Source organism: Alosa pseudoharengus, unplaced genomic scaffold (assembly GCF_046254945.1).
Source record: "Alosa pseudoharengus isolate Yale_2024_CS ecotype anadromous, Long Island Sound unplaced genomic scaffold, YU_APseudo_1.1 YU_APseudo_1.1_scf_7, whole genome shotgun sequence".
NCBI lineage: Eukaryota > Metazoa > Chordata > Actinopteri > Clupeiformes > Clupeidae > Alosa > Alosa pseudoharengus.
In genome coordinates, this window is record NW_027468859.1 from 6,516,206 (window position 1) to 6,527,675 (window position 11,470).

The window sequence follows — 11,470 nt, forward strand, 5'->3', positions numbered from 1 at the left end:
AACATCAACAGGGTTGTCACCGCCAGCTGAGATGGATACGGATGCCTGACAAACGTCTTACAAATCAGGTCCTCTACTAAGAGCAGGTCATCTACTAAGAGCTGACCATCAAGGAACTGGAGGTCAGAAAAAGCATTGTTCCAAGGCATCAGGATTTGCTTCAAAACATACCAAATTCACAGCCGTAACTGGAAGAGAAAGTAAATTTGTTTAGTGAAAGAGACACACTGTATGAAGACAATCTCCGACAGGCTGCCGGAGTCAAACAGCCCCAAAAGAAGAGTTTCCACCAGAAATGCTTCCTCACATTCTGCCCAGCTCTTCTCATCCTTGTCCACACTGCAGGAGAGTTTGTGGTTCTATAATTGGCCTCTTCAGCTCTCTGAAGACCCACAATAAGGCCCCCCCAGGAGGCCATCACACCATTACACTCGACTGCAAGTGGTCACTGATGATGTGTGTGTGTGTGTGTGTGTGTGTGTGTGTCAGTGTCTGTGTGTGAGTGTCTGTGTGCGTTTGTATATGTTTGTGCCTATAAGTGACTGAGGAACTGAAGAGACTGCAAAGGGAGGTCCATAAAAGAAAAGAAAAACAGAGGGAAAGAAGAACTGTTGACATATCCATCTAATACTAGACTCCATCTATGTGTGCCTATGTCTTGTACAAACTAAAAAGCCCTTTCAGTTTTATGTGCATATGTTTTGTACAAACTAAAAAAGCCCTTCGATCCTAGAGACATTTCCACACCCCCCCCCCCCCCCCGTCTTCCCTCTTCATCCTCAGTGTCTTAGTAAAGGGTTTAAGGAGTGTAAAACTGCCCTACGAAACAAATCCTACAGGCAGGAGAGACAGAGGCTTTTAACATGCAGAGTGAGACGAGTCAACGCTTTGAACAGCCCTCCCCAGTAAAGAGAGTGGAGAAGAAGAGAGCTATCTTTAGCTGGCCATGAGGTTGTGTTATGTGATTTTCATGCACAGCGTACCCCATTTCCCACAAGCCCCCCCAGGCAATAATACACACCAGACTAGTGAATAAGCCTATCGTTAAGTTTTCCGCCGAGTTGATATATCCTTCCTTTGATAATTACGAACAAGCCCGCGCGATCAACAGGGGGTGTTACGTAACGTTTGCTTCGCCTCATCCTGCTAATGACAACACCAGTGCATGGATGCTGGCCCACTTAAGAGACAGAGAGACTCAACAAAAGCACTCCTCTCCATTAAAACCTCATAATAATCCTCCTCTCTACACCAGCGCTTGTAAAAGTAATACTGTTTAACGGTTTAGGGTGGCAATGATTAACTGTTGCTGCAATTCATTCCAACATGTTAGTTGTTTGGATGTTATGAGGGGCATTAATAAATAAAGCAAGTAGACAACATGGCATTTTTTTTTAACTCTCATGCATGATTCTCTCTGAAGCTGTAAATGGGATGATGCAATTGGCAGCTACCTGCACTCATAAAAAGCTCAGCGAAAGAGAGAAGGCTGGGAGGGCAGAGAAGGGAGGACAGGGAGAAAGAAAGAGAGAGAGAGAAAGAGAGAGAGAGAAAGAGAGAGATGACAGAATGAGAGAGAGAGGATGAAAGAGAGAGAGAGAGAGACCACACAAAATTAAGACTAAAACCTAAGATGCCAAATGCTCACTTTAACTTCATTAACAGAACTTCAATGACAGAATCAACCATCTAGAATACAATTGTGTGTAGAACATTCAGAAGATTCTATTATAGAAAGTGAGGGAGAACAAAAGAAACTTCAGAGAACAGCTGATTCATAGAACTGACTGGAACGAATCAGACAATTATCTAACATAGCAAAAACGACACTAGATCTACTCCGAACTCAGATGACATCTTAACAGAGGGAAAAACACATCACTGCAGCCAACACCACAGCATAGATTAGATAGTGTAGATGTTTCAGGTCCACACAACCCATGATGTAATACCCACAGACCACAGACAGCAGATCTTTCGTTTGCTGATCTTCCTCTAGAATAGCAGAGCTGTACATGGGAGAAACTAAAGCAGCCTATAGTGTCAGTTTATTGACCTGTGTTCAAAACATTAACACAAACAAAAGCCTGAGGCAATCTGATCCTCATCCACCTCTCCCACTACAACATATTCATTCTCTAACTGTACTGGCGTTGGTCCCCTGAGAACTGCTATACTGCTACAGCTATTTCTTCAGTCCCTCAGGACCAAAGACATACTGAGACCCCAGCCAGGAAGCCTGCTGCTCACAGAACAAAGCTACCCAGATCTACCACCTGTTTGCCACAAGAGAGTGTCTATTCCTTTATGTCTATGGACACAATCAGTGGATTTATGCCAGTACTGTTGTTGATGTCGATTTGCTGATATCTTCTAACTCATTTTGGCTGATTGCCAATACCAACATACACACTTTTTGATTTCCTTTAAGGGTCTCTCCTGTACTAGAATTAACCTATTGCTCTTATTGTGATAAGGCTGTTGCAGATACAGGCATAAAACTTTCTTTGTCATTCATTCGGCCTTTGATGTATAAATACATTAAGAAATGCAAACAGTCACAATAAGGAAATTGTTGCAACATGGTATAGATTTAAAATATGCAATTTGACATATAACATTTTCAAATAAAAACATTGATCTCATCCTATATGAACAGATTTGTATGATGTTTCCTCTGAATCCCTATAGGTTATGCCGATGATAGTCTTGCAGATTTATCTGCAAAAATGTTCATATCTGCCAATATCAATAATACAATTCTTAAGCTGCTCATATCTACCAATATCGTTGTCCTACAGATAACATCATGCATCCCTGGAGTAGGCCTTCGCTATGGCTAAATCTGATGCAGAAATCACTCTGCAGTTATTTTATTTTATAAGTGTGATGCAAATGGTGAAGAAATAGCACCGTTTGTGAATAGCCTCAGTACATCTTAGACCTGTCCTAATAGACCTAGGCGTCAATCCCAATCAAGAACCATTTAGATCCAGGGTAACAGGAAGCATGACTGTAAGGATAACGCCTACCCCCCTCTGCCAAGAAACCTTTAGAGTTAATGTCCTTTGAAATAACTAGAGCTGAAAATACTGAGCTCTAAATGGCTTAGCCAGCATTCAGACAGCTGAATCGGGGGCAATTTCTCTGGCTGCCATAAAAATGGACTAAAAGTGTCCAGAGTACATCAATAAATGTATCTTCCCTATGAAATGGTCAGTCATTTCCCACAGGTTATACAATTGGAATGGACAAGCTGCATGGTTCTCAACTTGTCAGTCATGTCTTTGCTTTCAATGAATTAGTCTAGTCCTGGTCTTACAGGAAGGCTACATGCTGGGGGGGGGGGGTCAATTGAACGCTAATGGGCATAATGTACATGCTTCACCAAGTCTGTCCAACCAGTAGAATCAATATCATTGTAATGTTATATTAATGTCTACATTCTTGAGGTTTGTCCTATACACTATGAAGATACTCACCCTCTACAATCACCATCACTACGTTTGCAGATACGCAGAGATTCATTCATCAACAGCATTTTTATCACATAGCATCTAAAGCCAAGTCAAAGGACAGACAGTGTAAAATGACACATGGAGGGCTGGGCAAAATGCCTAAATACAAATTTGTCTTAAAAATCCTATTTTATATGTTGGAAGTCAGAAAAGTAAATATTTGAGGATATCCATTAGACATGAACACAACCATGCAGATGTTGCTGCATCTGCCAACATGAGAAACAGACTTGAATAGGACTTTTTGCAAAATCTTGTAGTTAATAATGGCATAATAATTTATATTTCTCATTAATATGGAAAATTTGCCAAAGCGATATCTCTCCCTTCTCTTTTAAGCTAATACCATATGGGCTACTGCTGCCTACATAATGCAATCAATGACGACAACGACGCAGTAATTCTGCCAGCTATCGGGATTCGGACTCGTTTAGACGGGATTCCCTTTGTCTCTGGGGTTACAGTTTTCCTTCGTCACCGTATGACCGCGGCACTGCGGAGAGAGGGGGGGGGTTCCCCAACTTCTCCACGCAGTCCCAAGGGAGGACGCACACCTGCTGGCACCTGCCGTCCCATCCCAAACAGCGAATAGTAGGTTAGATATCCGCGCGCCTCCGTTACTGCGTGCGCACAACTCATGGAAAAAAAATACATAAGATGTCCAGGCTGCGTTTTGATGCGCGAAAATCTACGAGGAAAGTGATGCAATAAAATGTGTCAAAACTAAATCTCTTCTTACCTCGAAACGTCACTTTAGCAACCCTGTCTGCTTTTCCCCGCAGGAAGGTGATGGTCTTGAGGCGTACTACTAAAGCCATCTTAAGTTGGATTTCTTCCGAGACTCAGGCTAAACTGAGATATCAATTAGAAGACCAATTGTGCACGCATAAAGTCACATTCAACCAATTAGCTTCTCCAGATATACACATCAAACCATCGTGTAGCCTACAAGCACATATAATCCATTCGCTCATAAGCCAAACCAAAACGCGCTTTGATCTTCTTGTAGTGCTGCGGTATAAATTATTAAAGTGCTTTTTGCATGTTGCCCCGCTGTCTGAGGCAGGGATGTGGGATTCGCAGTATAGCGTTGTTCTCACACTGGTGCCGAATGGTGGTGCGCGCTCTCCCATTCAGACTTGGACAAGCGCGGAGATAGGCTATGCGGCTGAAACAGCCTGGTGACGCCCATCAAGTAAACTCTGCTGGTGGGGGGTTCCTGTACAAAGTAGGCTATATACTGTGAAGGCAGTTGCATTTTATAATTATCATTCTAAGCCTATTGTAAGTGATGGTAGATTTTAAACTGTGGCAATAAAACATATTTTAATGGGATTTTTAACCGTATTAATTGTAGGCCTACAGGTGAAGCTATTGAAAGATTGGCTGTAACCATCAACATAGGCTAGGCTACACATCATGCATTTGAATCATGAACTCAATAGTTCACTCAACGTCATAATTTGAGATCCTCTTTTAAGATCAAGGGACACGTAATGGTTGCCTGGTAACCCCTCTGTTACCGTTCAGGGGGTGTTGCGGGAGAGGTATATTGCAGACGAGCGTTCCTGTGCATGCAACATCCTCCCCAAAAGTCAGCGTTGCGCTTCACTGGTCGTCGGACCCCCGGAGAAATCAGGCAGGGCTTGTATCATCATGGCCTCTCGGCGGAATGGAACACTTTTCACTCATAACAACGCAACGTACATCGCGCCAGCCTTCATACCCGGGTAATAATGCAACCACTGTCCGTTTATAGCAAGTAAAGTTGTAATATGCCTTCGTAGTTCGTAGTTGTTTTATGTATTGTAATAGCGAGATATATTGGCTTAGCTGATCAATAGGCTTTGGCTGTGTTTAGATCCAACATGCCCTGCCATTCAGGAGATATGCTTCCCAACAGTCATGTTGTTTTCCAGTAGGCTACCGGTACTCCTAAATAATTTAATGAAACACACAAGCCTAAAACCAGAGTTAGGCTATACAACTTGAAATCACATGTAAACATAAATATAATACCTTGAACCTTCGTCAAAACATGGATATTTGTACATAATACAAAATGTCAAGGCATGTCAGATACCAAGACATCTAATTTCCTTCTAATGTAATTTATTGATAATCTATAAAGAATTGTTTTGTATCTTTAAAGTAAAATGTAATCGAATATAAATATTTTTTGTATTTTTTGGTATACTCATGTCAACTTATCACAGGAGTTCACAGCAGTTCCCCTATGTTTGAGTGTTCAATGCGTTCCTTTGCTTTTCTAAAGCTATGGCGGTCACGTCCCCACCACCAAATTCACTTACGGAGACAGATACGGCAACACCACCAGCAAGTGGCTACAGGAGTCCCGCTTCGCGTCCATGACCTCCAGTGCACCATCAAACATCCGGGGAGGGATGTTCCCATCCACTGCGTCCAGCGACCGCCACCTGGCCACAGTCCAGCCTGCACGGACTCGCCAGCAGGAGCTCCAGAACTTTGCCCAGGTGAGGTTCCTTTCATGGTTCCTTTCAGAGTTCTTCCTGAGCAGAGGCCGTTTGTTTACAGTTCCTTTAGATTTTTTCCTGAGCAGGCTGTTTACAGCTGTTAATAGTTCCTTCAGAGTTCTTCTTGAGCAAGGTAGCAGGAGAAGCAGCCCGGGATTTTCAGATGAGTTCAGATTTCCAGATGAGTTCTACCTCTGAAATGACCTGGTTCAGATATGAGCCACACATGTGTGTTCATGCTACACAGCACCATAGTGACTAAATCTAAGTTACTGTTAAATTACTGTAGTAATCCTACACTGCACCATTTATCAAGTGTACTAACCAACACAACCCAACATTATGTCATCTGTATATTTATCATTTCCAGTCACTTTAGATAAAAGTAGCTTCAAATAAATGTAACTCATGGGGTGGGGTGTTACTGTGTGAGAAGCTGATAGAGTTAGTAGTGACATACGTGTGTGTGCGTGTGTGTGTGTGTGTGTTTTCAGCTGACACAGAGTCACCGCGAGAGCTACAGAGACCGTACCGGGACCTGCCTGCCTGTCAGTTACTTCCAGCTCCCGGTCAGGAAGAGTGAGAAGTTCCCCAAGGAGACAGCGTAAGAACCCCAGCCTAGAGTGCAGTCGCCTGCGGCCTGCTTCACATTAAGATAATGCACTTGTTATGCAGCCTCAGACTGACAGTTCATGTTTCTGTACTGTAACAAGGTATTTTACGTAATCCTGCTTTCGATCTGGGGATTAATGTGATGTGTTTCAGCATTACTTTGTGAATTTTACTTTTAATGCATTGTCTGAGTTGGTTTGTTTTTCATATGTGTGTAAGTCAAGGTGAATAGTGCTATATTTTGTTTTGCTTTTTTTCAAATGGGGTATTATTCTCATTGTTGATGTTTTTGTTGTTGGTAATGACTATGAGGATATTGTATGTGTGTTGCTTTCTTTTTAATTTATTGTGGTACTGTTATATAATACTGATCCTCTTCAAATTCAAATAAAACACTCAGAAAACACCTGTCCTAAGCAAAACAAAAGTAGAGCAAGTTGCCTTGGCAACTCAGTCATCCTCTGAATATGGTTCTGGTATGTGGTGATGACAACCCAAGCAAGGTCCTGTCGTCCACAGGCTATAATATCCGCTTTACTGCTGAATATTTCATGGTATCCTTGTGTGTGTGTGTGTGTGAGAGAGAGAGAGAGAGAGAGAGAGAGAGAGAGAGAGAGGGAGAGAGAGAGAGAGAGGGAGTGGAGAGTAAAACTGAAGAAAGGGAGTCTGTGAATATGAGTCGAATTTGTAGTCTCGACTCCAGGGATCCGCTACCCTGCTTACTTCAACATAAATAGGCTAGGTAGAGAGATATGTGCAGAACTGGGTGTTTAAGAGCAGAGCTGGACAGATGATATAGGGGTAGCGCTTGGTGAAGATATGTGAAGGGGCTTCTGCTGATGTGATTTCATATACTGTAGATGTGATGGATTGGTTCTTTTCTGCTGACACAGTAGGTCATAACTGAATCTCTCCACTCTCTCTCTCTCATGGGACCTTGTAAGATAGGGTACCAAGGGATACTGTTCATAAACTTCCCAATTTGATACCGTTGGGACAAACATGGAATATTTATATAATGAGGAGAGTCCCTTATCTCCCAACATCACAGTTTTTTTTTTAACTCTGAACTCTTCAAGGATAGAACAGACGTTAGTGCAGATGTCCTCTGTGAAAATCAAATCAGAAATAGACATGCAGTAGTCAAAAATGTTTCCACAAAGACTTTGTGCAGGTTGGATGCTGTACAAAAACACATTTTAGACAATCTCTCATAGCTATTTGTTTGGCTAATTGAATAGGAATGATACATGATCTCATAGCTATTTGTTTGGCTAATTGAATAGGAATGATACAGCTCTGACCCCTACCCTTCCCCACCCAAAAACAGAGACCTCGGCCCCCTAGGGCCGGCGGAAAAGGAGAAGGTTCGGCGCTACCAGACCCTGCCTTCCGGAATCAGAACATTAGCCGATGACCGTGTGATGCGAGATGTGTTCTTCGAACGGAGATGAACCTACCACCACCAGGGGATGCAGTCGAGTTACATTTGAATGTATCTCAAGAAAACTTTAAAATGACTTGAGGAATCTCTGTGTTTGTATGGCCATTCATTCCCCATAGGCTAACTAACTGACATAGGGAGATGGTTTAATCTCTTTGCAGTGATATTACAGAGTAGCCTACATTTACTGGCCTTTAGGTCCTCTTTTTAGGAGGACGTCCTACATTTATCTATAAGATAGCCTACATCAGGGCTATTCAATTAGTTTGGAATGGGGGGCAGTTCATGAAAAGCATCACAACTGAGGGGCCAGAGAAATACATCTTGAAATATGAGTAATCACATTACAGCTGTAGATACAATGAAGTACAACAGCAGCAATATGGGTGTTGAAATGTTGTATTTTGTACATGCATAACAACATCTTTAACTGGTTGTTGATGGCTAATATGGAATGAAATCTGGGATAAAAATAACAGTAATGGAATCTGTGCTTTGCACAGTAACTGCTAGGTCCAAGATTTCCAGTGAGTACAAACAGGATTCAAACACTGTTCAGGTGAATTAAATGTGTAATCAGTCGCATATGTAGCTCTTCTGACGTATAGGCCTACTTGTCACATTTGACGTTCCAACCATTTAAATGAGATGACCGTGACCTCTAGATTTTTTTTAGCAGTGTGGGCAGGCCAGTCATAATAGCCTAATAATAATAACACGGGTGTTCGGGGGTGTCTCCCCCGGATTTTTTTTCTTTTCTGGTTGCTAATCACACTATTCATGTTTTGAGAGGGACAGGCCCATCTTTTTTCTGACGCACGTCACGTTACCCCATGCATTATACCAAATGTCACTGCTTGAATAAATTAAAAACATAGCCTACTGAACATGGGCATAGTTCACGATGACAATGAAAACGTTTAGCCTAGGCCTACTTGGTTTCTGACAGAAATTACGTTTTGTGCCAACATATTCTAGAAACACAACCGCGGCCTTTATTTGGTGAACGGAGGTGCAAATCATCATCTTCACTTTCTTTGATTATTATATAGTGTACGATTCACTTTAACCACAAAACGTTTTGCCGTCGCCACATTCACAATTTACCTTCGTTAGGCTATCTGTGATACTTTTTGCTTCGAATCGCAATTGAGTGCGCATTTAATGCCACATGATTTCCAAGAGGCCTTTAGACAGGCTCATTTCTGACTTCACTAGACTATTATTGCATTATGTTGTAAGACGTGAAGAAATGAAGGACAACGGCAATAGCTAGGCTACGCACAAATTCATCATTCACTAAATCAGTGGTCCCCAAACTTTTTCTTCCGAGGGCCAGCTCACTATGCCTGGCTCTATGAGAGGGCCAGAGACTCGGAGTATATCAACCATAAATAGCTTAGTGCTGTGAAAAACAGCAGTAGCTTAGTTGAATATTCCATTACATTTAATCATAGGCTACTGCAATTTAATACCATTGCTAGCTGTGTTTATGTTGCCACCATGCCATATCAGTTTAAAATGTAGCTCAAATGAAATAATACTAATAAAAAGACATAGCTCAAGTTGTGAACAAGCAATATCCTACAAATAATTTAAAGTTATCAAACTATGACAGTTTTATGAAGTGCTGGCAAACACATCTGAAATGACCACCATTCTAACTTTCACTTACCTGATGAGAACTTTGAACTCTGTACATTTGAACGTGTGAATAAAAAATAGAAATAATTATCCCAGGAAGTCCCAGAAATATGACTTGAATAGAAGTTAGTTAGTTATTAACAAATAATTGATAAACGTTTAGAATACTTTGAGCACTGATGCAGTCAGCATAGGCCTCTTACATTGTTTGCAGGTAGGCCTACATATTTCATTCCGTTTTCGATGGCAAACGCGAAACAGCGCCAAAACAACCACCGGTGTGCAAAAGGAGTATTACATGTGTACTGTTAAGCCTCGCCATAGAGAATGAATGGGGAAATTACGGAGGTTTGACGATGTCGTACTATGCGGGCCAGATGCTATATACCACGGACATGTTTTGGGGGGCCACCCAAAATGAGTTGGCGGGCCGTAGTTTGGGGACCACTGCATTAAATGGACACAGAGACTCCAAGTTTGTCTTTCGCTATCGTTGCGAAAAAAATAGCCAGGCGACTATATAGAAATACTTTGAAATTCCCTTTGAGTTGGATCTGCTCCACCTTTCCACCAAGTTTTGCAGAAATTGTGCCCGTGGTTTTTTTTGCGATATTGTTGACAGAAACTATTTGTGTGGTGCAACCTGTTAAATATTAGTAGTTCATAAACTCCAACGTAGTGCCAATTTAGGTTGAAACTAAACTAAGATGGAACTTACGTTCAACTTACGTACAAATGTAATGAATTGTAATGTAGTCTAACTTGTGCAATGGGCTGAGGTGCAGTGGCTGCAGGATTAAAGCGAGCGAGAGATGCAAGAGTGGAGAACAGCTCATGCGCTTGCTTACATTTTTTTAAAGGGCCAGTACAAATGACCTCGCGGGCCGGGAAGAGCCCTGGCCTACATGGTTTTGATAAAACGCAATGGGCATTATGAGCTCTCAATTGTCCAGTCCACTAAAATAATTAAAAAGCCTACAGCCAAGGCTGGGCCTTTGTATAGTGTAGGTCGAAACTAGTCTCGTTGTCTTTCCAGTGTTTTGTGTGTGTGTGTGTGTGTGTGTGTGTGTGAGTGATGCTGTCACCTGGCATCAATCACTTGTTCCATGTTCCCCGCTCGGTCTTTTCTTCTTTGCAGTGGGCATGGCCTGGTCACGGTCTTCCCTGATTTACGCGCTGGCTCGAGCAGTCTAGATTTCTCTTTGTAGCCAATGGTCCAGAAGGAGGGGTGAAGTAGCCTACAGCAACAAGCTAATTCAGAGCAGCGCAGAGCTAGTCTGGCGAAAACCTGGTGGTAACCGGCTGACCGTTTTTACAGCTTATCTTTCACTCACTTGTTACTATAATAGCCTCAAACAAGCCGTTTTATTTTGTTGATAACAACTGAAAGGAGAAAAAAAACACAATGGTCATGACCACCAACAGGTGCAGCACACGCTAGTGGTGGGGTAAGTAAGTCCCACGTTCTCCCGGAAGAGGGAGACAGAGCATCGAGGAATCAGGCGCGAGCCGCCCGTCTCTGCAGGAGCACGAGCATCCTGTCCCTCTCTCTCTACCCACTGTAGAGGCGCGCGGCAGGTCCCTAACAGAATTCGCGATGTCTCCCGCGGCAGCACGGAGTCTTCTCGCGGTCTACATCGTACTTACTGCCTTATGCCCGATATTCTCAGGTAAGAGACGCAACTCAACCTATCAATTAGACGGAACATACCTGACTGATTTTTTTTTTTAAACAGAAACTCTGAAACTTTACCTTC

At 42.4% G+C, this 11,470-nt stretch overlaps 2 protein-coding genes across 3 annotated transcripts in view; one reads left to right on the forward strand and one right to left on the reverse strand.

Annotated features, from left to right (window-relative positions):
* The window catches only part of otofa (otoferlin a), a 147,157-nt gene extending 142,556 nt beyond the window's left edge, over positions 1 to 4,601 (reverse strand). For both annotated transcript variants that reach the window (XM_076273067.1, XM_076273066.1), the window contains exon 1: positions 4,258 to 4,601. In XM_076273067.1, coding sequence (XP_076129182.1) covers positions 4,258 to 4,336 — 79 coding nt within the window. In that variant the 5' untranslated portion in view covers positions 4,337 to 4,601. The remainder of the gene's footprint in view (positions 1 to 4,257) is intronic.
* Positions 4,602 to 4,856: 255 nt separating this feature from the next.
* Positions 4,857 to 6,893, forward strand: cimip2c (ciliary microtubule inner protein 2C). The gene is made up of 3 exons (XM_076273068.1): positions 4,857 to 5,248; positions 5,794 to 6,013; positions 6,508 to 6,893. Exons 1-3 carry the CDS (start codon positions 5,175 to 5,177, stop codon positions 6,619 to 6,621), a joined length of 408 nt encoding a protein of 135 aa, XP_076129183.1. The 5' UTR covers positions 4,857 to 5,174; the 3' UTR covers positions 6,622 to 6,893.
* Positions 6,894 to 11,470: the final 4,577 nt, after the last annotated feature.

Excerpts from the sequence above, each read along its gene's own strand:
- cimip2c (XM_076273068.1), top strand. The coding sequence starts at position 5,175 with ATGGCCTCTCGGCGGAATGGAACACTTTTCACTCATAACAACGCAACG. Across the intron at positions 5,249-5,793 it reads GCGCCAGCCTTCATACCCGG|CTATGGCGGTCACGTCCCCA; the intron begins GTAATAATGCAA and ends GCTTTTCTAAAG. Across the intron at positions 6,014-6,507 it reads AGCTCCAGAACTTTGCCCAG|CTGACACAGAGTCACCGCGA; the intron begins GTGAGGTTCCTT and ends GTGTGTTTTCAG.